Below are 27,988 nucleotides of genomic sequence, written 5' to 3'. Positions count from 1 at the left end.
GGCACTCACTTTACCACTAAAGAAGTGTGGCAGTGGGTTCATGCTCATGGAATTCACCGGTCTTGCCATGTTCCCTATCATCCTGAAGCAGCTGGGTTGACAGAACGGTGGAATGGCCTTTTGAAATTACAACTACAACACCAACTAGGTGACAATAGTTTGCAGGGCTGGGGTAAAGATCTCCAGAAGGCCATGTAGGCTCTGAATCAGCATCCAGTATATAGTACTGTTTCTCCCATAGCCAGGATTCACAGGTCCAGGAATCAAGGGGTGGAAGTGGAAGTGGCACCACTCACCATCACCCTAGTGATCCACTAGTAATATTTTTGCTTCCTGTTCCTATGGCATTACATTCTGCTGGCCTAGAGGTCTTAGTTCCAGAGGGAGGAATGCTGCCACCAGGAGACACAACAATTCCATTAAACTATAAGTTAAGATGGCCACCTGGACACTTTGGGCTCCTCCTACCTTTAAGTTAACAGACTAAGAAGGAAATTAGAATGTTAGCTGGGTGATTGACCCAGACTATCAATATGAAATCAGTCTACTATTCCACAGCAGAGGTAAGGAAGAGTACACATGGAACACAGGAGATCAATTAGGGTGAATCTTAGTATTACCCTGTGATTAAGGTCAATGGGAAACTGCAACAGCCCAATCAAGGCAGGACTACAAATGGGCCAGACCCTTCAGGAATGAAGGTTTGGGTCACTCCACCAGGAAAAAAAAAAAAAAAAAAAAGCCACAACCTGTTCAGGTGCCTGTGTTCAGGTGCTTGCTGAAGGCAAAGGGAATACAGAATGGGTAGTAGAAAAAGGTAGTCATCAGTATCAGCTATGACCACGTGACCAGCTACAGGAACGAGGACTGTAATTGTTATGAGTATTTCCTCCTTCTTTTTTTAAAAACATGTTTGTGCATGTCCTTTTCCTTTATCATGTGACATAAGGTTTATTGACTTCATATCAGCATTTAAGTATTGCTAACTTTATGTAATAGTATGTGGGTTGGGGACTGCATTTCCAGTTGTACAAAGTATAGTTCAGTTATGTTAGACATAATTATGACCTTATTATTGTCTTATTTGAAGATTATGAATGATCTCAGGAGATGTGTATGGGTTCAAGTTGTCAAGGGGTGGACTTGTGATGGTTAATACTGAGTGTCAACTTGATTGAATTGAAGGATGCAATATTGATCGTGGCAGTGTCTGTCAGGTTGTTGCCCAAGGAGATTAACATTTGAGTCAGTGGGCTGGGGAAGGCAGATCCACCCTTAATCTAGTGGGCACCATCTAATCAGCTAACAGTGAATATAAAGCAGGCAGAAAAACGTGAAGAGGCAAGATAGGCCTAGCCTCCCAGCCTGCATCTTTCTTTCGTGCTGGATTCTTCCTGCCCTTGAACATCGGACTCCAGGTTTTTCAGTTTTGGGACTCGGGCTGGCTCTCCTTGCTCCTCAGCTTGCAGACAGCCTGTTGTAGGACCTTGTGATTGTGTAAGTTAATACTTAATAAACTCCCAAACTCCCATTCGCATGTATGTATCCTATTAGTTCTGTCCCTCTAAGAGAACCCTAATACAGAGGATCATTGTCTTTATCCATTACTTCAGTAGAAGATGAAAAGTGCTGTTATTAAAATTATATCATTTCTTCATTATTTATTAGTGGTACTTCTGTAAAGAGAAACATCTCCTTATCAACTTTTTGGGTCCCTGACAGTCCAGGGAAAGCAGAGTTAAATGCTTAATTCATCCCCTTTATTTACCAGTTTTCAAAATAATGAGTTGGTTTCTTAGCATTCTCTAAGAGTGACAAATTTTTTAAAATCATCATCATTGCAAACACCTAGGTTTAAACATATTTGATATGTTTTAATATTTTGTAGTTCTAGTCCATTTAGTGCTTTAATTCTCCCATCTTTGACATGGAAAAATTTCTTTAAATTGGTTTCTGAGTCCTTTTGACATAATCCAAGTAGCTTTTGATAGTCTTTTGTTATGTTTCCTGTTTGACAAGATGTTTCTGGTTCATTTGCATGACCCATATCTGGAATCACGAATTTGGATGGACAGTATCAATGTAAACTTATGATATATTTTACCTTAAAAAATAGTCTTTTAACTCTTAGGAGAAATAAGGTCAAACTCACAGCAGTGATCACTCCGAGGGCCAGATCGTTATAACTAAATACCATTTCCCTCTAATAAGAACCAGAACTCAGAGAAATGGCTAACTTCAGATGTGGCCCTATTTTCTCATATGAAACTTGAGATCTTCCAAGCTCATTCTTGTTATTGGTAGAATTTGGAATTATATTGAAATTCTGTTCTATATATGAACCCCAGATTAAAAATTCCCTAGAAAAAGCTGAAGGGAACCATTCACATTTCAAGTAGTCAAGTAACAAGCTCAGATTTCTGTTTCAGAAATACCACTCTGACAGCAGGCGCAAGAATGGGGTGTGTGGCGGGGGTGTGGAGAGCAGCTGCACAGGTGGGAGGATGTCCAGTGAACGGGCTTAGTGATAATTCAGATTGGATATGCGGCGGTGGGCTAATTTAAGACAGTAGCAGTGGGGTAAATAGATGGGGGGCTGATTTGCTAGTCACTAACAGGCAGCAGCCTCGGGTCTTGGTGATGGTGGTTGATTTGCTAGTCACTAACAGGCAGCAGCAGCAGCCTCAGATCTTGGTGATGGGCGGGGGCGGAGGGCAGCTGTGTCACAGAGGGGCAGAGCTGCAAGCAACTCCCTTGGTACCAGGGGCAAGCTGCGGAAAAGAGAACTCAGAGTTATGGGGGGTGGAGGGAAGACAGCTCCTGGAGGAAACTCTCTCATGCCCCCAGCTCATCCTCCTACGAACTAGCCCTGGAATAATTAGGTAAATTTGAAAATGCCCTCCGTAGGCGGGCGTTCTATTCGGGGTTACCTGCGGCCTCCCCGGTCCTGGATTTCAGCCCTCTAGGGATTTCCTGAGTAGCTATTAATAATACAGAATCCCCTTTCCGGCGTAGGTCGGTAAGAAGCACTGCACAGAAATCTGATGCGAAGGGAGGTCTCCAAGTGGAGAGGGAGGTACCTTATAAATAATCACTAATCCCGTTGAGATATTAGTTATTGATGTCAAGAAATCGGGCTTTTACATCTTTTTAAAAACTGTATCTTGAGGCCAGGCGCGGTGACTCACGCCTGTAATCCCAGCACTTTGGGAAGCTGAGGCGGGCGGATCACGAGGTCAGGAATTCGAGACCAGCCTGGCCAACATGGTGAAACATCGTCTCTACTAAAAATACAAAAACTAGCCGGGCGTGGTGGCGCACGCCTGTAGTCCCAGCCACTCGGGAGGCTGAGGCAGGAGAATCGCTTGAATCTGGGAGGCAGAGGTTGCAGTGAGCCGAGATCCTACCACTGCCCTCCAGCCTGGGCGACAGTGCAAGACTCCGTTTCAAACAAACAAACAAACAAACAAACAAACAAAAAACGTGTCTTGAGTATAATTTTAAAGTGAAGCGTTAAAATGTGGAGAATGAGCTGTTCAGTAAATCAATTCTTCCCTTTGCAAAGCTGTAAAACATTTAAAACATCTGGCCAGGGTGACAGGGGCACAGAACGGGCGGACAGGAGGCCGTCAGCCAGCCTGTGGAGGGGTAGCCAAAGGGGCAAGAGCCCGCGTCAGCATCCTCCCAACCAGCCTCTGCTGAGTGAGTGCCACGCGTGGCCAGCCGCGCACTCCCCATGCCGCTCTCCTGGCTGCTGGTACTCGCTCTTAGAGATCTGCGATAGCTCAGAGATAGGTTGGGAGCCGCAGAGGTGCGTGCAGTTTCACTACTGCATCCCAGGCCCCGCCCTTTCATCGCGATCTGGAAGGAGGAGCGCCGTGCGCGCTCGCGCGGGCGCGAGCGCTGAAGCTCCGTCCCCCAGCTTCTACCTCCGGTTCTATCCCGGCGCTTCGCCCTTCCCCGCAGACCTCTGCCCCGGACCCATTTCCGAGGCGCGCCGCATGCGCCGCGCAACCCAGGCCACGAGCACGGGCGCGTGCGCACGTCAGCGCGCGCCCGCCCCGACGCGAGGAGGCCCCGCCCTCCAGCCCCGCCCCACTCGCTGGCCTGCCTCCTTCTGCTACCCTCCCGGCACAGAGAAACCCGGCTGCCCAGCGCGCTCCGCGGTCATGGAGATCCCTGGGAGCCTGTGCAAGAAAGTCAAGCTGAGCAATAACGCGCAGAACTGGGTAAGTGGGGGAGGAGGGCGAGACGGCGAGGAGCGGAGAGGCTGTGGGAGCAGCTCATTATGGAGCCGCCGCCTCTCTCTCGCCTCCTCCGCATCCTTCCAGGAGCGCGGAGGTGGGTGCCGGGACCGCGGCGCCTCCGGACTGGGCCCATGAGTGGTTGTGAGGCAGAGGGGCCCGGCGCAGGGTGGGGGTCTCGCCCTGGCTTGGCGCAGCGTGCTGTTCGGGCCACCGTTCTTGGGAAGAACGCCTCCCCTCCCCAGCGCCTGCACTCAGGTAAGACCCCCAGGAAAATCCTTCACACGTGAGCTGGCGGCTGCTGAAATCTCCGGGCGCTGGAACCTGCGGCTGCAGAAAGTGGAGCTTCCTGCATCCCTTGGAGTGGCCTGAAGATCTGCAGAGGAGGCGGAGGCGGGCGCCTTCGACGCGTTCTTGGTTTTTCTTGGCTTTGCCAGTGCGGTTGGCCCAGGTTTGGGTCCATCTCCATGTCTTTCCATTTCTGAGTTTCAGTGTGAAGGGAGAGTACCCAACAATGTGGTCATTCATGGGTTGAGACTGCCCTGAACTGAGGTTCTTTGTGTCTCTGTGTTAAATCGGAATGTTTAACAAGTAGGAGTTTTAAAGACTCCATTCCTGGTGACAGTCAGGTGTGGGACCAGTCCTTTATAACGTTTAGTAACGACTGCCAGGTGACTTTGTAAAGTGCTGTGTCCTCATAACGTTGCTTACTTCCTTAATTTCTCTGTGATGAGAAACAGCCTTATCTTTCTTTGTAAGTGTGGAGCAGGGGAGGACCCATCTTTGGAGTCTGGAAAGGTTTTAGGTTTAGATGGAAATGTAATTTCACAGTCCAATGAAATAATGAGGTTTAAATGCAATGTCTCCCAAAACGTTACTTGCCCTTGATGAATCAAAGAAAAAAAAAAAAAGCAATTTCAGGCAAATGTTCTTTGGAACATTAATTTACCACATCTGTTGTTATTGTTATCAAGAATTGTCTGCTGGTTCCTCTCTCCTTTTATTTAACTCTATAGATGGTAAGGAGGGGAAGGAGATTTAAAAGATGAATTAGAACCGTGGAAAGAGCACTGGACTCCTGGCCTGGTCTCTCTTCCCAGCTTTGCCATTTACTGACTGTGTGATCTTGAAGAAAGTCACTACTTATTCGAACCTCAGTTGACTTAAGGGTATAATAGTATGTACTTCACGGGATTGTTCTGATGAACAAAGAAGACAGATCATGAATTTGAAAGTGCAGTGAAACCACTGCCTTGAAACTGAGACTCAGTTTCGCTTCTGTTACCTTAAGGTATTTCATGGTTAGGGAAATAAGGTTGACTAACTTGGGGTATTTACAGATAATTTCTGTTACATTGTCCATTTATTTACTCATTTATTTATTAACATTTGCCACATGGTGCGTATTCTATGTAGAGACTTGTGCTAGACATGTGGTGAAAAATGTGGGACTTAAACTGCTTGCCTTCTGGTAGTTCATGGTCTGTGTTGGGGTTGTGACATTTGCCAACTGGTGAATATGTCTTTGTGGTCCACAGTGAGTGGCGTAAGACAGAAGTTTTATTGCAATTTAGAGGAGAGATTAGTTTCGCCTGGGCGTTTTGGGAGGGTTTATGGAGGAGCTCAGATTTCTGAGTCAGAGGGGAACTTCGTGGAGAAGTGTTGGGAATAAAAATTACTATTTTTTTACTCCAGGAACATTGACGAAACTTGTTTGACTGCTCTGGAGAGTTTTTGTTGGGAAGTAGAGGTAAGGTTGAATAGGGAGGCTGGGGCTACGTGATGCTCTTATGTTTGGCTGCAGAGAAGACTTAATTCCATGGGAGATTTTTGATGGGGCTAGAATTTTAAATTTTCTGATCCTTGTAAATTTTTTCTCACCCTCGTGAAACACCCGTCGTCTCTCCCTCTCTCATACTTAAATCAGCTTAATAGGCACAAGTGTGAAGAACCCATACACCTTTAAAATTCCTATCACAGGATAAAATTGGTAATCCAGGAAGAATGTTCTGCTGAAGAAATCTAGACCCGGTAGGACCCAGATGGGGAAGCCCTGGAGACCAGACAAGGTTATAGTAAGGTTTAAATGAATTAATAGATTTGAAGCCTGCCTGGCACATGAGCACTATTTATGTTCTTGTTAATTCATCCAGTGTGAGGGGCTGAAGGGCTGGGGTAAGGTGGCAGTGGAACTAGAGGAGTAGCTGCATTAAAAACATTTAAGGAAGAGTAGAGAGGACCGACTAGATATAGGAGATGAAAAAGGGAGAAATGTTAAAAGATGAACCTGAAGTTTTGGTCTGGGAAGTGGGGAGAAAGGTTGTTACCTGTGTGGAAATGGGGAAGTAGGTTGGGCATGGGGGTAAGGGTGATACTAGTTAAACACAAAGGACAGTTTAGTGTGTGCCAGGAACGGTTTGAAATGTTTTACCTATATTAACCCATTGAGTTTTTGTTACATTTCTGAGGGTGAATATCATGAGAGACAGTGATTAAAAGCTGGACCGTGGAGCTGACTGCCTGGGCTGACATCTGGACTCCACTATTTATTAACTATGTAACTTTTGGCTGGTCACTTAATTTCTCTGTGCCTCTGTGTGCTCAACTATAAAATGAAAATGATAGCCTCACAGAGATACTGTGACAATTAGACTTAGCTCTTACTATTATCATCCTCTATTACAATTAGTATTTCCATTTTATAGATGACAAAACTGAGGCACAGAGATGTCATGGAGCTTGTTAGTGGTGGACCCATTTTAAACCTGTTGCATTTTAGGGACAGCCTTAGTAGAGATAGTTTTAGAGGAAATATGAGCCATGTGTATAATTCAGCATTTACTAGATACCACATTAAAAAGTGTAAAGTAACAGGTGAAATAAATTTCAGTAATATGTTTAATCTACTGTATCCCAAATACTATCATTTCAGTATGCTTTTCAATGTTAGTGTAAGTTCAACACTATCATAATTAATAAAAAGTTATAAAAGTATGGAGTTTCTTTTTTTTTTACAGTTAGTACACATTTCACTTCATACTATCCACATTTCAAATAGTAGGGACATGTGGATAACATAGTTACAGAAATTGAGTTGTGCTGAGGTTGGAAGTAAACGTTTCATGGTTAAATTTGAGTTAAAGAGTATTAGGAAAATAAATGTGAGACCAAATATTAAGCTTTGAGTAATAGCTCCTGTTAAGGATTAGGTAAAGGAAATGTACTCATGGGAGACAATAGGCAAAGAGATGGGAAAATGTAGTCTTTCAGCTCTGGGAAACGGTTAGAATTATAGAAAGTTAAAGTTGTCCATATACCTGTGGGAATAGTGAAGAAAAACTAAGAAATTGACTTACTCTTGGAGCTGCCTCTTACTTCAGTCTGATAAAGCATCAGACATAATGAATATCATTTTCTATCCAATTGAATCTTTCTCCAGTGGGACCAGTTTTCATCTGCCCTTGGGGATGTGTTAGTTGGACTGAGGGAAGTTTGGGACACTCAGTTCAGGCCCAGATGTCATTTACCCATTTTGTAGAATCATATTGGGCTGAGTCCCTTGTTGGATCTGCCTTACAGTGGAGTAGGGTGCTAAGAGAGGTTTTTGAAACCGGGCACGACATTAAGAAGCATATACAGTCTGTCTCTGGTTTGCTTTTCCATTCCCCTCTTACAACTCCCTGAATTTCCATAGCTCCAGCCCAACTTTCCATCCATATCATACATCCTCATGGTTTTACACAAGCCTTTCCTTCTCCCTGGGATGCCTGTTACCCTTTATCAGGGGCTGAAATGTTCAGAGCCTTGGACCATTTTACCTTAACTGTGTGAAATGTGTGGCCCTCATAGATACATATATTCACTTGCTCATGGGCTGAATTGTTTGTGCTCTTCTGCATTATGTTGCGTTCTCTCTGCTAATATGTATCTTGTAATCATATTTCATTATAGATGTTTTGTATCTATACCAAACTTTTCCTGATATAACAGAATTGGGGATAAGGGCAGGATGCAAAGTAGCTCGGTAGCTCTGATATTGAAATCCTTAGATAATTCATTAGTATCTTAAAAAAGCTTAAGTAAGAGAATAAGCTCCGTATGTGGGAGGATTCAGATTACAGTTTTGTCACTTACCATCTGGGTGATCTTGGGAACATTATTTAACCCCTCCATCTCTCAATATCCTCGTCTGTAATGAGATAATAAAACATACCTCACAGTGAGGCTAATGGTGCATACCATATGGGATTATAGTGAGGTTTAAAGAAGTTAATATATTTATAAAACTATGGTTCCTGGCACATGAGTACTATTCTTGTTCTTATTATTTATTAGTTCATCAAATATTTAACATTTACTTTGTGCCTTTGTTCCAGGTCCTGAGGATGCAGTGGTAAAAAGACAGAGAAGGGTCCTGTTTTATGGATATTACGTTCTACCTGAGAGAGAGTTAATTAAACCAAATAAGTGAATGAAGTAATTCCCCCTTTTACCAATTCTATCTTTCCCAAACTGCTTGTCTCCTTATATGTGGATCTTTTTCATAGAAGGCCAGCAGCCCCTTGTGGATTTAGCTGAACACTCAGGTGATACAAAAATGAAATAAGGACACAGAAGTGGAACACACAGCCAAACAAGAGGCCAATATACTTGTCCTTCAGAGGATTTGCCTGGGTGTGGTCAGGGGCAGGCATTGGTCTTTTATTTCCCCCACCCCCAGGTTTAACAGAGAATTATCTCTCTACCCTGGCAAGATGATACTAAAAAATTGCCTGATGAAAAGGGAAACTTAAACTTCTACCAACAACAGCAACAAGACAAATGATAGTAAGGTCTAGATCTGTGTTGTCCAGTTCATGATCCACTTGTGGCAATTGAAATTTAATGAACATTAAGTAAAAAATTCCGTTTGTTAGTTGCAATAACCACATTTCAAGAGCTGCATATGTGGTTAGTGGCCACAGGAATTGGACAGCGCAGTATAGAACATTTTCATCATCTCAGGAAGCTCTGTTGGACAGTACAGATCTAGATGAAGCTTTGTGATGGCTGCCAGTTTTTTTTTTTCCTACTTATCTGTGTGTTTATGTATTAGGGTATTTTTACTCTGTTCCCAAGAACGGGTAATTTCTAGAGTCAGTGGCTACTTTGAAATTTTAGTTTTGGGCGGTTTTGCACCTTGGCTTCTGGTAACGTGTCCAGCAGTATTAGCCTCCCCTTAGTGTAGTTGCTTCTTCAGATTTGAAATGTCAATATACTTCCCAGCCTGGGTGTGTTACATTGAACTTTAGTGGTTCTCAATCATGTGAGATTTTACCAGCCCTAGGGGGCATTTGGCAGTTCTGGAGACATTTTTGGTTATTCTACTTGTGTATGGAGGGGGATAATTCTTCTAACATCTATTGGAAAAGATTTCTTAAAAAACCTAAATGTCTAAATTCTTAAATCTGAAATGCAAATGTAAAATCCAATTAAAAAATCCAATTGATGTGGCCTTTTTTCCCCCCATCAGCCTGGAAGTTGCCATTTCTTACTCTGAGGTGGATCGGTTACTCATAGCATACCAATAACAAGACAGGAAAACCCCAATTCTTATGAATTGTTTTGAAATCAGATTAAGTAATTAGTTCAAATAAAGGGAATGACTTTTCTTTTTGGTATTCATTTAAGTGATAGTAAACAGAATGTTCTCAGGGAGACTGTTGCAGTGGCTATAGAGACATCTGCAATGGAGTTTTGCTGTAGGGGAGAAAGATTGGGCTCAGTTCCAAACACAATGAGGAAAAGTGGGAATTTATGGTGAGGGAGTGGTATGGGGATCAGTGGATGGAAAATTACTAAGAGAGGAAACATTAAGAATTAGGGAGTATTCTGAGTAAAACGATTTAACAGGGTTCTTGCTGAAGGCAGGCAGGCCAAGGTGATCAGGCATCATCTGGGGGATGGTGCGGCTTGAGTTCGGTCAGCTATCAAGGATGGGGGATTTCTGCTAAAATTCGACTCTTGAAGACATGCCCAAGGATAGGGGCCCAGTTGAAAAAGGGTTCAGAAGGAGCCTGCCTAGTTTGGTCAAGGAGAGAAATCTTGCCAGTGATAATCGTTTCTGTGACATATCTTTTCCTAAAGACACAGTTAAATTTTAACTGAATAATGATGGTAGAAATACCAGACATTGTGTAGAGAAATTCAGTGTCTGTCTTTGGATGAATGCAGCCATTGCGCAGGCTGTTTTCTCTTATTGTTCTCTCTAGTTACGTTGATGCTTGCAGACCTTCCCTCTGCTTTTGTCTTTCATATTTTTTTTTCTTTTTTTCTTTTTGTTTGAGACAGTCTCGCTCTGTTGCCAGACTAGAGTGTGGTGGTGCGACCTTGGCTCACTGTAACCTCCACCTCACTGGTTCAAGTGATTCTCCTGCCTCAGCCTCCCGAGTAGCTGGGACTACAGGTGTGTACCACCATGCCAGACTAGTTTTTGTATTTTTAGTAGAGACGAGATTTTACCATGTTGGTCAGGATGGTCTTGATCTCTTGACCTCGTGATCTGCCCGCCTCAGCCTCTGAAAGTGCTGGGATTATCACTGTGCCCGACCTGTCTTTCATATTTTTAAGTGTACAATTCAGTGGTTTTTAGTATAGCCAGAGTTGTACAGCCGTCACCAGAATCTAATTTTAGAATATTTACATATCCCCAAAAAGAAACCTTATACCCATTAGTAGTCGTTCCCCAGGCTCTACATTTTCTCCTAGCCCCTGACAACCAATAATGTACTTTCTGTCTCTATGGATTATACTGTTGTGGGCTTTCCTAGAAATGAAATTATATAATCTATGGCCTTTTGTATCTGGCTTTTGTCACCTCAGATAATGTTTTCAAGCTTCATCCGTGTTACAACATGTATCAACTAGCCTTACCAAGATGGTGAAACCTCGTCTCTACCAAAAATACAAAAAAAATTAGCCATGCATGGTAGCATGCACCTGTAATCCCAGCTACTCGGGAGGCTGAGGCAGGAGAATCACTTGAACTAGGAGGCGAAGGTTGGACTGAGCTAAGATCACGCCACTGCACTCCATCCTGGGCAACAGAGCAAGACTCCTATTTTTTTTTATTAAATAGTTCATTCAATATATGGTTGAAGAAAATCCCGTTGTATGGATAATAATACATCTTTTTTTTTTCCCCGTCCCGAGATGGAGTCTCGCTCTGTCGCCTGGCTGGAGTGCAGTGGCACAATCTCGGCTCACTGCAGCCTTCGCATCCCTGGTTCAAGCTCTTCTCCTGCCTCAGCCTTCCGGGTAGCTGGGATTAAAGGCACGTGCCATCATGCCCGGCTAATTTTTACATTTTGAGTAGAGACAGGGTTTCACAATGTTGGCCAGGATGGTCTCCATCTCCTGACCTCATGATCCACCTGCTTCCACCTCCCAAAGTGCTGGGATTACAGGCGTGAGCCACCATGCCCGGCCACATCTTCTTTATTCATCAGTTGGTGGACATTTAGGTTGTTCCTACTTTTTGGCTTTCATGAATAAATGCTATGAACATTTGTGTATAAGTTTTTGTGGATACTTTTATGTGGTTTTAATAGTTAATTTCAACCTTTGAGGTGGACATTAGTGTATTTTGGTTCCCCAGTCTCTGAACCTCCCTTGTATGTGTGGTGAATGCCTCACTGTGTTTGTGGTAGGAGACACGGTCTGTTACAGATTAGTGATTTCTTTATTTACCTATGTGTATCTAGTTCCTTTTACGAAATGTTTTTGTTTTTGTTTTTGTTGTGTCCTGAGTGTCTAGAAAGGATCAAAAAACAAATAATGAATGAACAGATAGTCCCAGGCCCATTCTGACTTCTAGGAGTGTCTTAAGGCCAAAATTCCCAGCTGAAGGTAATGGAATGGAAGGCCTTTCCATTAAAGGTACGGATATAAAAACCTATTACATATTTAAAAGTTCTTTAATCTTCAACAGAATAGTTGGAGAGCCGTAATGTGTATGCAGAGTGTATGCATGACAGATGGTAGTGATGAGATAAACATGCTAGTAACTCAGTCCTGATTCAGGAGGTCTGTAGTAGGGCCTGAGATTTGCTTCCTAACAAGCAGCCAGGCCATGCCAGTGTTGCCACACAACATATTTTGTAGTAGCAAAGTTTTAAGAGTAGCCTTTTCAAGTTGTTTTCTCAACATCCTCCAGGGTTGTAGGATCTTCACTTGCTTTTTATCATTGACTTATTAATATTTACAAGATTAATTTCAGTTATCAGTTAATTCTGTGAACTAAAGGTTTTAATTATCAAGAACTCTGTGAACTAAAGATTTCTTTTCATTGTATTCTACAGTCTCTTATCCATATTGTTACTATCTCTTCAGTTTTATCCATATTGTGTCTTGGGACATAAAAGAAAGGTACCTGTTGCCATTTCAGGGATTTCTCATTGGAGTAGTACACTGTTTAACAGTTAGTTTAGGGTGGGTGGTAGGATGGATGAAAGATGTTGAAGTCCAGAGTTATGCTTAGTATTTGGTATATGATTTGTGTCTTTATAAATTTCACTTAAAATGCACAATTCTTTATAAAATCATGAAAAATTCACAAAATCTGAAATTCTCTAAATAGCATCACAGAGAAGTTGATTTTCCTTATAGGCAAGTGGATAAAATAACAAAATGGCCATGTGGAAATTAGGATGTGTCAAAAAGGGCCACTTGTGTGGTTGACGAGGACAGAAGTTTGTAGTATGTACAGAAAATGCATACTACAAATATCAGAGGCCATGCAATGTTAGCCTAGTGACAGGACTGTTAGTCATTTAGTTCTAAATGTAGAAAGTATTAAATGGTCTTGGAAAGAATTGTTCCATTTCTGCTAGATTTAAGGTTTCCAAGTATCAGTCATCATTTCATTTGCAAGATACACAGAGAAAACAAACCATACTTTAAATGTCTTGTATCTAACATTTATGAGTACTAACTAGAAACAAAGGAGGTTGGGCATTGTGGAAAATATGGATAATTGTAACTCAATGTAAAGAACATGGCTGTGCTTTGGTCAAGGATAGGCCGAGGTAAACATCCAGAATGACTCAGCGAGTCTACAGCGCAGGTGTTTAACTCCACTTGTTATCACAGTCATGTAGCCGTGCCATAATAAGACTCATCATTTGGCTCTAAGCCACTATTGTCTGTAAAAGGTATAAGTGCCCTACTGACATTGTATGGGTGCACTTGCCCCCAGAGAAGGAGAGAGCTGGAGCTGTCCATCTTTGCAGATGGATAGGAGTGAGCCAGGACACAGCTCGGCTCGCTCACACCCAGAGAGAGAGAGAGATTTAAGATGCTGACCCTGAAGGGAGAGCTGGCCGCGTAGCTGTGTGTGGGAGCTGCTGGACTAAGCAGTCGAGACAAGGCAAACAGTGTGAGAGAGCTAATGTGAGTGGGCTGCTGATGAGAGAGCTGCTGAATAAAACTACCTTCCACCTCCCTATGCCCCTGAGTGTTCTGTCAGCTATCTGCTCATCCACTTACTCCCTTTGGACCTCAGCATGAACTGGAACCTGACCCCAAGCAGGACACTCATAGTCCTTGACCTACTTTCCTGAGGAAGTAAAAATATATAGGCACAAGAAGATACCTGAATGTATTAATGGTACATAAATAACAAAAGAATGATATGGGCAGTAAATGTTACAGGGACTTCCTAGGTACACATACTTACACCGAGCCAGATTTTATATATATATATATATACACACACACACACACACACATTTATGTGTGTATATGTATATGTATATATGTGTGTATATATACGTGTGTGTGTATATATATTTCTACAAAGCACCCAGACTATTAAGCAGTAAGCTTGGTTTCTCCTGTGTGTGGAAACTAGGGCACAGAAGACTCAGTATAGAAATATACTTTTTAAAAAAAATTCCAACCCAGAGAGCCAAGAATAGAAATTTAGAGGTGAAGGGAACTCAGTCACTCTCAACCCTTAATGAGTCATTAATGTCATGTTTCCTCAGCAGAATTATAGAAAGGATTTGGCTGAAGTGGATGCAGAAGGAAGGAAAGGGGAAGTAGAAGTGCCATGCAGAGTCTATAAATTCAGTCATAAGTCTACCACTTTGCAATTCTGTAACCACCCAATGTGTTCCTTTTGCCTGCTGCCCACAGGCAAATTTATCAAGACAGGGTAATTTCAGTAGAGAAAGAGTTTAATTCATGCAGAGCCAGCTGAACAGAAGACTTTTATTATTGAACAAATCAGCCTCCCTCAAAATTTGGAGGCCAGGGTTTTTTAAGGATAGTTTGGCTGGCAAGGGAATGGGTGCAGCTAATTCGTTGGGGATGTAATCATAGGGGTGTGGAAAATAGTCCTACTGTGTTAAGTCCGCTTCTGGGTGGGAGCACACAGGTGGTTGGTAGGTCCAGGTGGAGCCATTGGTAGTCAGAAATGCAAAAACCTGAAAAGACATCTCAAAAGGCCAATCTTAGATTCTACAGTAGTGATGTTATCTGCAGGAGTAACTGGGGAAGTTGAAAATCTTGTGACTTCTGAAACAGTGACTGGTAATCATTTATGTTTACACGTTAGGAGAATTCAGGCTCCTCTCATCTCCTAACCTGGTGGTCTTTTATTAGCTTTAAAAGATGGTTTACTTTTGGGGAAGTACTATTATCATTTAAACTAAAAACTAAATTTCTCCCAAAGTTAGCTTGGCCCAAACCCAGCAATACCTAAGGGCAGTTTGGAGGTTCAAGGCAAGATGGGGGTTGGTTAGATCAGGTCTTTTTCACTGTTACAATTTTCTCACAATTTTTCAAAGGCTGTTTCAATTCTGGTAGTTTTATAAAAGTGCTGTTTGATTTACTCTGAAAAACTGGAAGGTAGGACAATGTGGCAATTTTTTAAAGTTTATTTTTTAATATGAAAAATACCGTTAAAAACTTTAGCCAAATTAAATTTAAAAGAGTTTGAGCAAAGAATGATTTGTGAATTAGGCAGCCTCCTGAGTTGGTGCGGCTGCATGGTGGAAGATTTATGGACAGAAGGAGGAAAGTGGTGTACAGAAAATGGAAGTGAGGTCCAGAAACAACTGGATTGGTTATAGCTCAGCATTTGGCTTATTTGAACATGCTTTGAACAATTGGCCACATTTGATTGGCCAAAACTCAGTGATTGGCGCAAGTGTGGCTACAGTCTGTTTATTATCTCCAGCTAGGTTACAGTTTACTACATATGGAGAAACCTTTGGGCTGAACTTAAAATATGTAAAGAGGAAGCGTTAGCTTTAACTTGATTTAACAATATCAAACATACATAAACAAAAAAACTCCTTATATCCAGAGTACTACGTTTGCTGCCAGAATCTTTTTAAATGTAGGAGGCAAGAAACTGAGGGAGCATTCTTTTTAGAGATTAAAACAGACGGTCTCTACTTATCCTGTCTGTATTTTTTCTCAACCATATTCTCAGCAGTTATAGTTTGACAGATAATTTTTATACATTCTAGCTTGATTTGATAAGAAAAGCAGAAGATATTTTACAGGACCAAAATCAATTAAAATTCATTAGATACATGTTTCTTCTTGTCTAAAGAGCAAAGTAACTTGGAAAAATCCTCAAACAAAACGACCAAACCAAACAAGTTCTACCAGTATAGGCAGCAAAATGTGTATAGCACCTTCCTCAGTTCCCTTTTAGCAGAGACCTTAGCTCCCTTTTCCTCCTTAGCCAGTATTGATGGGAGCTAAAACTAAAGAGGTGCCACTGCTTCTCAAGATACACAAATGTCTACTTCTGAAGCCCTTTTTTTTAAGTTCTTGGAAGTGTAGAACTGGTAAGTTGTATTTGCTTCATCAGTTTATTGAAAAGAAATGAATCTAGAGACTCATATTACAGTTTTTTGTAAGCGATTATTAAATATGTAAAGTATTTTATTGGAAATAAAGTATTAATAATTGTATAAATAATTATTGTTAATGAGATGAGTAGATGGAAAGGGGTGCAGCTTTTGTGGCATACCTATTGAAAGAATTGTCAAATTATCCCTTTGGTCCCAGAGGATTTTTTAGGCACTGGTAATGATAATAAGATTCAGATGTGTGGGAGATGGCATTCCTGCTGTACAGGATTGTGAAGGGGAAGATAGGAAAAGAGACCCTTAATCTCATGGAAGTTGAAGATTTGGATAGAAATTTAATTCCTTAAAATTCAAATCTGTGTTTTGGTGGAGGTCAGCAAAATGATAGAATGGGACTTCCCCGTGCTTGTATTCCCAAATAAACATTAATTGAACAACTATTCTTGCACAAAAATACCTTAATAAGAGCTAAGGAAGCCAGGTGAGAGATGACAGCACCTGCATGTAGCAGAGAAATCAGAAAAAACACATCGAAGAGAGTAGAAAGAACAGTTTTACATGATCTATATCACTGCCCCCAGCCTGCCACGTCAGGCAGCACAATGTGGAGAAAGACACCCTTTGCTTAGAGGAGGGAGAGGGCAGTGAGCATAAGATTTTGTCTCGGAACCCAATACCAGGCCCACCCCAGTGAAACCCAGTGCCAGGCAGGTCCCCACAACCCCAGACTCCAGGCATCTACCCATGGATTGAGCCTCCAAGCCTAGGCTGGTACTAAGCAGGATTCTGCAGCCCCAGGTTCCAGCTCCTCCGACCCCCACCACCAGGCCAGACCCAATGGACTCAAGTTTTAGACTTGTCTTAGGGCCAGGCTGGCCCCAGTGTCCCTGGGCTCAGAGCTCCCTTTAGTACCAGGTTGGCTCCCGCAGGTAGGCACCTGTGGATACAGGCTCCAAGCTGTCCCAGCTTCAGGCCTTCTCCAGGTTTCAGACCAGCTGAGAGCCAGGTTGGCCCACACAGCCCTGGGTGTCAGGTCTGCCCCAATACAAGGCCATTCCCCGTGGCCCCACCCTCCAGGCCGGCTACTGCAACCCCATACTTGAGAGACCCAGGGTTTCAGTACCATCCCAATACATCTCAGCACTGGACCAGCCCCCATGGACCCAGGCTGTAGGACCATTTCTGTGGACCCAGGTTCCAGGCCAGCACCCACATGCCGAGCATCTAGGCCAGCGCCCTTGGCTTCAGAGCAGGTCCTATGATTCTAGGTAGGCTTCAGACCAACCCCTGTAGACCTAGGCCTCCACATCTGCTCCAGCACCAGCTGAGCTCTGCCTACCTGCTGACCCAGATACCAGGCCAGCCTCCCAGAGGACTCCAGCAGCAAGCCTGCTTGTGCACCATGCCAGATGGCCTCCCCAAATTCTCTGGACAGGCTGACTGGTGAAGTGCTTCCCAGATGAAGCCAGCCTACAAAGACTGGAATAAGTTCCTATCTCTTCATTGTACAGATATTGGTATAAGACAACAAGAAATGTGAAAAAACAAGGAGACTTAATACTACCAAAAGTATCACTGACCTTTCAGTGGCTGACTCAAAAGAAATGGAGATACATGAACTGCCTGAAAAAGAATTAAAAAATAATTGTTTAAGGAAGCTAGCAAACCTCAATAAAATAGAAATAATTCAATGTACTCTGGAAAACAGTAGATGAGCAACATGAGAAATTTAACAGATTGAAATTATTTAAAAAATAAAAAATTATAAAGCTGAAAAATGTAATGAATAAAATGAAAAATACAATAGAGAGCATCCATAGAAGAACTGATCAAGCAAAGTAATCTGTACTTGAAGACAGATTTCTTACATAGAGGAGGAGAAAGAAGAATGAAAAGTAATGGAGAAAGCTTACAGGATTTATAGGACAGTATCAAAAGTACAAAAAGTCGAGGTATAGGAGTTCAAGGAGAAGAGAAAACCAAAGGGTTACAAAGCTTATTTAAATAAATAACAACAGAAAACTTTCCAAATCTGGGGAAAGGTATAAATAAGTACAGGAAGATCAAAAGTTCTAATCAGATTCAATCCAAACAAGACTATATCAGGACATATAGTTAAACTGTCAAAAATAAAAGAGGATTCTGAAAGCAGCTAGAGAAAAGAAGCAAATCACATATAAGGGAGTTCCAAAAATGCTAGCAGCAGACTTTTCAGCAGAAACTTTATCGTCCAGGAGAGAGTGGGGTGACATGTTCAAAGTGTTGAAGGAAAAAAACCCGGTCATCCAAGAATACTGTATTCAACAATGCTGTAATTCACAAAGAGAAACATAAAGACTTGCCCAGACAACGCTAAGGGAGTTCATCACTACCAGACATGTCTCAAAAGAAACATTAAAGGGAGTTCTCCAAGCTGAAATAAAAGGATGCTAATTAGTAACAAGAAAGTATAAAACTCACTGTTAAAAAGAAAATCCACAGTCAAGTTCGGAATTAATACTGTAATTGTCGTGTCAATAATTTATCTCTCTAGTGTGAACATTAAAAGACTATTAACAATAGTGACAATAATTTGTTAAGGGATGTCTTCACTGTCGAGTTCTATCAAACGTTTAAAGAAGGATTAATGCCAGTCTGTGTTAGTCTGTTTTCACACTGCTATAAAGAACTCCCTGAGACTGGGTAAATTATAAAGAAAACAGGTTTAATTGACTCACAGTTCTGCATGGCTGGGGAGGCCCCAGGAAACTTACAAACATGGCAGAAGGTGAAGAGGAAGCAGGGCACATCTTACATGGTGGCAGGAGAGAGAGAACAAGGGCGGAAGTGCCACACTTTTGAACTATCAAATCTTGTGAGAACTCACTATCATGAGAGCAGCATGGGAGGAAGCGCCCCCATGATCCAATCACCACCTACAATGTTGCTCCCTCCACACATGGAGATTACAGTTTGAGATGAGATTTGTGTGGGGACACATAGCCAAACCATATCACCATTTTTTCTTAAACTCTTCCAAAAAACTGAAGAGGAAATACTTCCAAATTTATTTTATGAGGCCAACATTACCCTGATATCAAAGCCACAAAAGGACACTAGAAGAAAAGAAAATCACAGGCCAGCATCCCTGATGAACATAGATGCAGAAATCCTGAACACATAGTAGCACACTGAATTATATGGCACATTAAAGGATCATTCCTTGTTACCAAGTGGGATTTATTTCAGGGATGCAAGGATGGTTCAACATAGGCAATTTTTTTTTTTTTTTTTTTTGAGATGGAGTTTTGCTTTTGTCACCCAGGCTGGAGTGCAATGGCATGATCTTGGCTCGCTACAACCTCCACCTCCTGGGTTCAAGCAATTCTCCTGCCTCAGCCTTCTGAGTAGCTGGGACTACAGGTGCATGCCACCATGCGCTAACCATGCCTGGCTAATTTTTGTATTTTTAGTAGAGATGGGGTTTCTCCACATTGACCTGGCTGGTCTCAAACTCCTGACCTCAGATGATCCACCTGCCTCAGCCTCCAAAGTGCTGGGATTAGTGGTGTGAGCCACCATGCCTGGCTAACATATGCAGATTAATAAAGGTGATGCACCACACTAACAGAATGTAGAGCGACAAACCTATGATCATCTCAATAGATGCAGAAAAATTATTTGAAAGAATTCATTAACCTCTTATGATAAAAACTCAACAAATTAGGAAAAGAAGGAATGTACTTCAGTGCAGTAAGGACTATATATTTCAAGCCCACAACTGACATCATACTCAATGGAAAAACAGAAAAAGTTGAAAGCTTTCCCTCTAAGATCAGGAACACAGCAAGGGTGCCCACTCTTACCACTTCTGTTCAGCATAGTACTGGAGGTCCTAGACAGAGCACTTAGACAAGAGAAATAAATCAAAGGCATCCAAATGGAAAAGTAGAAGTTAAATTGTTCCTGTTTGCAAATGACATGGTTTTAAATATGTGGAAAACCCTAAAGATTTCACCAAAAGACTGTTAGAATAAATAAATTCAGTGAAGACACAGAATACAAAGTCAACATTAGAAAACCAGTAATGTTTTTATATACTAACAATGAAGTACCTATAAAAGAAAGAAAACAAACTCATTTATAGTAGCTACCAGAAAAATAAAATACTTGGGAATACATTTAACCAAGGAAGTAAGATACCTGTATATTGAAAACTGTAAAACATTGATGAAAAAAATTGAAGACAGAAATAAATGGAAACATTATATGTGTTCATGGATTGAAAGAATTAATATTGTTAAAATGTCCATACTACTTAAAGGGATCTACAGATTCAATGCAATCCCCATAAAAAGTCCAAGGATTCTTCACAGAAATAGAAAAAGCAATTCGAAAATTTATATGGAAAGCAATTGTAAAAATCTGTATGGAACAAAAGATCCCAGATAACCAAAGCAATTGAGCAAACATAACAAAGTGGGAGGCATTATTACATTACTTGACTTTAAAACATACTCTGAAGCGGTAGTAATCAAAACAGCATGATACAGTCATAAAAACAGACATATAAACCATAGAACAGAGCAGAAAGCCCAGATACAAATATATGGATTTATATTTAATTGATTTTTGGCAAAGGTGCCAAGGATACATGATGGGGAGAGGACAGTCTCCAATAAATGGTGTTGGGAAAACTGGATATCTGCATGAAGAAGAATGAAGTTAGACCCTTATCTCACCTCATATTTAAAAAAAAAAAACTCAAAGTGAATTAAAGATTTACATGTAAGACCAGAAACTCTGAAATTGCTAGCGAAAAGTAGGGAAAAAGTTTTATGACACTAATTTAGGCAGTGATTTTTTTTTTTTTTTGGATATGACTCCAAAAGTACAGGCAACAAACATGAAAATAGACAGATGGGAGTACATCAAACTAAAAATCAGCTGTACAGCAAAGGAAGCAATCAACAGAGTGAAGAGACAACCTACAGAATGGGAGAATATATTTCCAAACCATACATCTGATGAGGGGTTAATATCCAGAATAGGAAGCCAAACAACTCAATGGCAAGAAAACAATGCAATTAAAAAATGGGCAAAGGATCTGAATAGACATTCCTAAAAAGAAGATAGACAAATAGCCAACATGTATATGAAAAAAGGCTCACCTTCTCTAATCATCGGCTCAACTTCTCTAATCATCAGGGAAGTGCAATTAAAACCACAATGAACTACCACCTCACACCTATTAGAATGGCTATTATAAAAAAGACAAAAGTGTTGGTGAGGATGTGAGAAAAGAAAATCCTAGTATGCTGTTGCAGGAATATTAGTATAGCCATTATGGAAATCAATATGGAGGTTCCTAAAAAAATTAGAAGTAGAACTACCATATGATCCAGCAATCCCAGTACTAGGTATATAATGAAAGGATGTGAAATCAGTATGTGGAGTAGATACTTGCATTCTCATGTTAATTGCAAATTGCAGCACTATTTGCCATAGTCAAGATATGAAATCAGCCTAAGTGCTCATCAGTTGGTAAATGGATAAAAAAAGTGGTATATTTACACAGTGGGATACTATTCAGTCTTGATAAAAATCCTTTTGTTTATCACCACATGGATGACAAAATATTAAGTGAAATAAGCCAGGCACAGAAAGAGAAATACCATATGATCTCACTTACATGTGGAATCTGAAAAAGTTGAACCTGTAGAAGTAGAGAGTGAATGGTGTTTATCAGGGACTGTGAGGTTTGGGGTGGAGTGGGGGTCGAGGAGGATGGTTGGAGGAGATGTTGATTAGAGGGTACAAAATTTTATTTAGATACAAGGAATAAATTTGAAAGATCTATTGTATAACATGGTAATGATAATAACAATGTATTTCTGAAAATGCTGCTATGGACATGTATATACAAGTTTTATGTGGTCATATGTTTTCATTTCTTATGAGTATAATGTAGGCGTGGGATTGTTTGGTCATATGATAACTCTATATTGAGCATTTTGAGGGGCTGTCATTTTCTAAAATGACTGTACTGTTTTATATTCCCAACAACCAATGTATGAGGATTACAATATTTCCATATCCTCACCAGTACTTGTTATTATCTGTCTTTATTACAGTTATCCTAGTGGGTGTGAAGTGGTATCTTATTGTGGTTTTGGTTTGCATTTCCCTGGTGGCTAATGATGTTGAATATTATTTAAATAATGTGGCTTATTGACCATTTGTATATCTTCTTTGGAGGAAAGCCTGTTCAGATACTTTGAGGCCTATGTAATTTTATGCTTTTTTTTTTTTTTTTTAAGCAGCTTTGGGAGAACATGAAGTTACAACCAGTGCATTCTACTTTATTCATGTCAAAAGTAGCTATCTCATGATACCCATAGGCATCTCTTTCACACTTTCTTTGGGAGTCTACTCAAATATCACCTTCTTAGCATTTCTTGATCGTCCTCTCTAAAGAGGCACTCTTTCCCCATCTCTGTTTGCTTTTTTACCCTATTTTATTTTTCTGCAGTGCACTTACCACTCTCTGATGTTGTAATTAAGTTTTATTGGTTTACGTTGTTCCCCAGTGGGATGTAGGCTAATTGAGGATAGTGGTCTTGTTTTGCTCACTTGGCATACTAGTAGGGCCTCAGTAGATACTGTCTGAATGGATGAATGAATAAATGAATGTGTGAAAAGACTAGGCTCTGGAGTCTGCCACTCACTAGTTTTGGAATCTCCAGCAAGTTATTTACTGTTTCTCGGATTTAAAATCTTCATCTGTGAAACCTTAGTAGGAAGAGTACTTATGTCATTGGGTTGCTGTGAGGATTAAATCAGTTGGCATGTGTAAAGCAGTAAACACCATGCCAGTACTCTAAGGAAAAAAAAACTGTTTTATATTTTTCTTTGCTTTTGGCATGTTGCATGGAGTTTTGTGTGTTTGCAAGGAATATGTGTTTGCCTTTTAAAGGACTCATGTAAACTAGAATTTTTTTTTTCTTTTTTTTCTAGGGAATGCAGAGAGCAACCAACGTCACCTACCAAGCCCATCATGTCAGCAGGAACAAGAGAGGTCAGGTGGTGGGGACCAGAGGTGGCTTTCGTGGTTGCACAGTTTGGCTAACAGGTATGGTCAAGAGAGATAAAGCAATTTATATTAAAAATAGTGCGTATAGGTAACCTTGGACTAGGCATAGGCATATTTAAATTTCGAGCTCTGTTCTTGTATTTGGAGCATCATGACGTATAACTGACATAGTTGCTTAATAACATTTCTTGTAATTTTTTTTGTTCTTTTATAGGATTGCTGTTAAATAAAGGTAAAAACCACAATGCACCTTAAAACTACTTTTTCATAGATACTACATTACATTCTACACACTTCTGAGTGCAAATAAGATCCAGATTCTGCTCTAAGAAGCTAACAGTGAAAACCGTATACGTCTTAGTTTATTTTATGCTGTTATAACAGAATACCAGAGACTGGGTAATTTATATGAATAGAAATTTATTTCTGATAGTTCTGGAGGCTGAGAAGTCCAAGATTGAGGGACTAGCATCTGGCGAGGGCCTTCTTGCTATGTCTGTAATATGGCAGAAGGAGTCACATGGTGAGAAAGAGCAAAAGATTGAATTCACAGCCTCAATCCCTTTTATAGATGGATTATTCCATTAATGAGGGTGGAGCCCTCATGACTTAAACACCTCCATTAGACCGCATCATTCAACACTGTTGCATTGAGGATTAAGTTTCCAACATGTGAACTCTGAGAGACACATTCAAACCATAGCATGGTATAACCAGAAAAAATGAGTGGTAAGAATTTTCACAAAGTGAATTTCTATTATTCAGCTTTTGTTTGGCCTTTGATTGTTTCTATTGTGTTGGTTTCCATAGAGTCTGTCCTTTGGTCTAGTCATAGCAGGCTGGTGAGTGACTGAATTGATACAGATTTTGAAGTAGCTTTAAAAATGATGGATGCTTTCACTTCTATGAATTATATTTAAAATTTTGATACATTTTGCCACATTGCCCACTAAAATTTTATCCCAATTTACTCTCCTACCAGCAGTATGGGAGGGTGTTTATTTCCCAGTGTCTTTGTCAACAGTGGTTGTTACCAGTTCTTAAAAATTTGTGCTGATTGGCAAAAAAGTTACTGTTTTTTAAATCATGTTTCATTTTTAGACAGGTCTGTTTGTTTTTGTATGAAAGCAGATACACTCTCACATTCTTCCCATTTCTTCATTCTTCATTCCAGACAGTTGTTAAATTGTTACATTTTTATTGCCAAGGTTTATAGTACTTAATGGGTCAGTAGTTGGTAGCTCACCATCGGTTCTTTTACTATGACATGTTCACTCACAAGCTCTTTATTTGAATGGTCTTAATTGTCTGTATTTCCTTGTTAAATAATTTTTGCAAGGTGGCCTTCCATTAGGTTCTGAACTCCTGGAGGTTTTATGTTTGAGAAAGTCTGACTATCTTTTATGCCAACTTGGCTGGGTAAAATATATATTTGGTTCATACTTTCTTGGTCTTGGAATTTTAAAAACAGTACTCTGTTGTCTTCTGGCATTAAATGTTTTTGAAGAAGTGTGAGTCTAATAAGCTTTTTCTTTTTAGGAGCTTTCCTTTTTTCATCTGGATGATTAAGGAATTATTTATTTCCCTGTAAAAATACAGGGAAATAGAGGCTTTTGTCTTTCTCAATTAGGTCCTTATCTGCAGTTGATTTTTGTGTATAGTGTGAGGTACAGATTCATTTTCATTTTTTTCCATGTGACTGATCACTTGTCCCAAGAACATAGATTGATGAGGGTATCTTTTTTATCTGATCTGCAGTGTCTGCTCTGTTATCAGGTCTCCACTTACATGTGGGCCCTCTGCTCTGTCCCACTGATATATTTGTCTGTTCCTCTGTTAATGCCACATTTCTTAGTTACTATATTTTTATAAGTCTTGAAATACAGTGGAGTAAGTCCTCTTACCTTGTTCTTCATCAGCAGTGTTGCCTTTTTTTTTCCATTGTGACTTCCTTTTTTTTTTTTTTTTTTCTGGCTCTTAGTGTTGTGTGAATCTTGTAATAGATTTAACCAATTCCCCAGAACTCTGTTGTTATTTAGTTTGGGATTGCATTGTATCTAAGGTAAATTTTTGGGGAAAATTGATCTTTAGAATATTGGGTACTCTTTTTCTTAAACATAGTATTTTCCATTTATTTCATCACTAATGATACTTATAAATAAAGCTTATCTGATTTTTTGGTACTTACTCTATGGTCTACTATGTAATAAGTTTTCAGTCATCACCTTGCCCTGACCCTATGCCTTCCTCAATTGGGACAGGATGGCTACAGTTGGCTGGAGTTGGTATTTCCCTTCCCCCAGGTCAGTTAGGTTCCAATAAAACCTCAGCAGTTTAGGCTTTGGTTAAATAGTTTCTCCTGAGTTCAGTCCTTGTTAAAAAAAATCTGGTGCTCTGGTATATTTCAGAATGGACACACTTGGGGATTTTTCTTCAGTACTTACTGTGAGAACCTGATTGAGCTCCTGGAGGTGAAACTCTCAGTGTTGTGGGGACCTCCCTGTAACTAGGTTCCTTTGAAATTTTTAACTCTCAGACTTGTCCACACTGAGCCTTAATTCATTCATCAATTATAGTTTAGGTTTTTCTGTGTGACCCTGGTTCCCACAGCACTTTTCCCCACAGTGAGTTTCTCCTCCAGTCAATCGTCACTCCCTGCATTTGCCTGTCTCCCCATTCATGGGGGCAGTGGTTTGCCCCTTGTCCTACCCTCATTGACGGATCCAAGAAGAGTTTTTCTGTTCAGGTTTTTACTTGTTCGGATGTAATGGTGACTTTCAAGCTCCTTCCATGTGGACCTGGAAAACTTGTAGTTTTCATAAACGTGTATTTGAAAAGAATATGTATTCCCCTGTTGTATGCAGTATTCTGTATAATAGATTAAACTTGTCAGTTGTGGTGTCAAATCATCTGTAGCCTTCATATGTATATGTTTTTTGATAATGATGTTGGACATGGAAGTCAAGATTTGTTTTTTTCTTGCAATTCAGGTGCTTAACCTGGATCTGCCCAAGGTATTGAGTGATTTTTGTATACTGTTTTGCTAGACATGGTTCACTTTTTATCAGATTTTATTTTAGGGAAATTTTGTTGTTTTGTGTTTCTACATTGGTTGGTATGTTAACTTCCCAGGGCTCTCATAACAAATTAACCACAAAATGGGAGGGAGAAATTTATTCTCCCACAGTTCTAGAGGCTAGAAGTTTGAAATTAAGTTTGTGGTGAGGTTGATTCCTTTGGTAAGTGCTAAGGGAGAATCTGTTCTGTTCCCCTCTTAGCTTCTGCTGGTGGCTGGCAGTCCTTGGTGTGTGGACGGATCACTCCAATCTCTACTTTTGTCTTATAGCCTTGTAATAACACCAGCTGTTGGATTTAGGGTCCACCCTAATCCAGTATGACCTTCTCTTAATTTAACTTTGATTGTGTTTGTAAAGACTCTATTTTCAGATAAGGTCACCTTCTGAGGTTCTGGGTGGACATGGATATTTGGGGAACACTATTCAACCCAGTAGAACTGGTTTCTATTCTTCAGGTATACCAGTTATCCGTATCTTAGATTTGGATTGCTTATTTGTATTACCAATTTCCTCTGACTGCTCTGTTGACTGTAATTATTAACTGAAACTGTTTATGTCAGTAATTCAATTTCAACAGTGCTTATTCTTTGTTTCAAATTAAATATGCACTTAAAACATATAAATAAACATGTATGTATGAACAGACACGTTTATTATAATTTAGGTTGTTTTTGTTGTATAAAAGTTTAGAGTTTCAGATTTTTTTTCCCTGATACTTGGTGCTCAATTGGTGGTTAAAAACAATTCAGAAGAAATCTAGAACAGCCTCTTTCACCCAGCCACCGTCCTTTTGTTCCACTTACTGTTACTGTGTAACAATTTGCCTAAAACCTAGTGTTGTAAAACAATCGGCATTTAACTTTGCTTACCATTTTGAAGGTAAGGGATGTAAGAGGGCTCAGATAGGCAGCTTTGCTTAGGTCTTGCTTGGTTGTTGTCATGCTGGCCTGGGCCACAGCCATCTGAAGTTTCAGCTGGGCTGGATATCCAAGATGACTTACTCAGATGCTGCTGGTTGTCAGCTGGGAGGTTAGTGGGCTGAGACTGGCTGGTATACCTGCTTGGGATCACGTTAGCATAGTGGTCTCGAGGGATTGAGTCACTGGCATCTCCCAAATTAAGTGACCAAAGAAAAACTGCATAGCATTTTCTGACCTAGCCTTAGTAGTCACACATCGTGTCACTATTTCACTACATTCTTTTGGCTACAGGTAAGCCCTAAAGCCAGCCCACATTTCAGGGCAGGGAATTAGTACCTCTTGATGTGACAGTAGTAAAGTCACATTGTAGACACTTGTAGGATGGGATATTCAGTTGCAGCCATCTTTGGAAAATGCAGCTGGCTACAGTCATTAATATCGGTTTTTAATGTATAAAGCAACTGACACTATATTGATGCTCTCAAAATATCCTCCTCTTCTTTTTTTTTTTTAAATTTTACTTTAAGGTCTGGGATGCATGTGTAGAACGTGCAGGTTTGTTACATGCATTGGCATGGTGGTTCGCTGCAGTTTTTAACCTGTCATCTGGGTTTTAAGCCCCACGTGCATAGCTATGTATCCTGATGCTTTCCCTCCCCTCCCCTTCCCACCCCCCCGCCCTCCCGATGACAAGCCCCAGTGTATGTTGTTCCCCTCCCTGTGTCCATATGTTCAGCTCCCGCTTATGAGGGAGAACATGCGATGTTTGGTTTTCTGTTCCTGTGCTAGTTTGCTGAGGATGATGGCT

At 40.7% G+C, this 27,988-nt stretch overlaps 1 protein-coding gene across 6 annotated transcripts in view; it reads left to right on the top strand.

The window, feature by feature from the left end:
- Window positions 1–4,111: 4,111 nt before the first annotated feature.
- PAPSS1 (3'-phosphoadenosine 5'-phosphosulfate synthase 1) overlaps window positions 4,112–27,988 on the top strand; it is a 103,598-nt gene continuing 79,721 nt past the window's right edge. For 2 of the 6 annotated variants that reach the window (XM_001085840.5, XM_078002073.1), the window contains exons 1-2: window positions 4,112–4,229; window positions 23,108–23,222. In XM_001085840.5, coding sequence (XP_001085840.5) covers window positions 4,170–4,229; window positions 23,108–23,222 — 175 coding nt within the window. In that variant the 5' untranslated portion in view covers window positions 4,112–4,169. Of the gene's footprint in view, window positions 4,503–5,939; window positions 5,995–12,036; window positions 12,162–23,107; window positions 23,223–27,988 lie in introns of those variants that run through there. The other 4 variants (XM_015138979.3, XM_078002075.1, XM_078002074.1 and 1 more) reach the window with 3 other exon arrangements.

This window comes from Macaca mulatta, chromosome 5 (assembly GCF_049350105.2).
Source record: "Macaca mulatta isolate MMU2019108-1 chromosome 5, T2T-MMU8v2.0, whole genome shotgun sequence".
Classification (NCBI taxonomy): domain Eukaryota; kingdom Metazoa; phylum Chordata; class Mammalia; order Primates; family Cercopithecidae; genus Macaca; species Macaca mulatta.
Note: the sequence above shows the minus strand (reverse complement) of the source record. Positions and strands in the feature narration are given on the sequence as shown.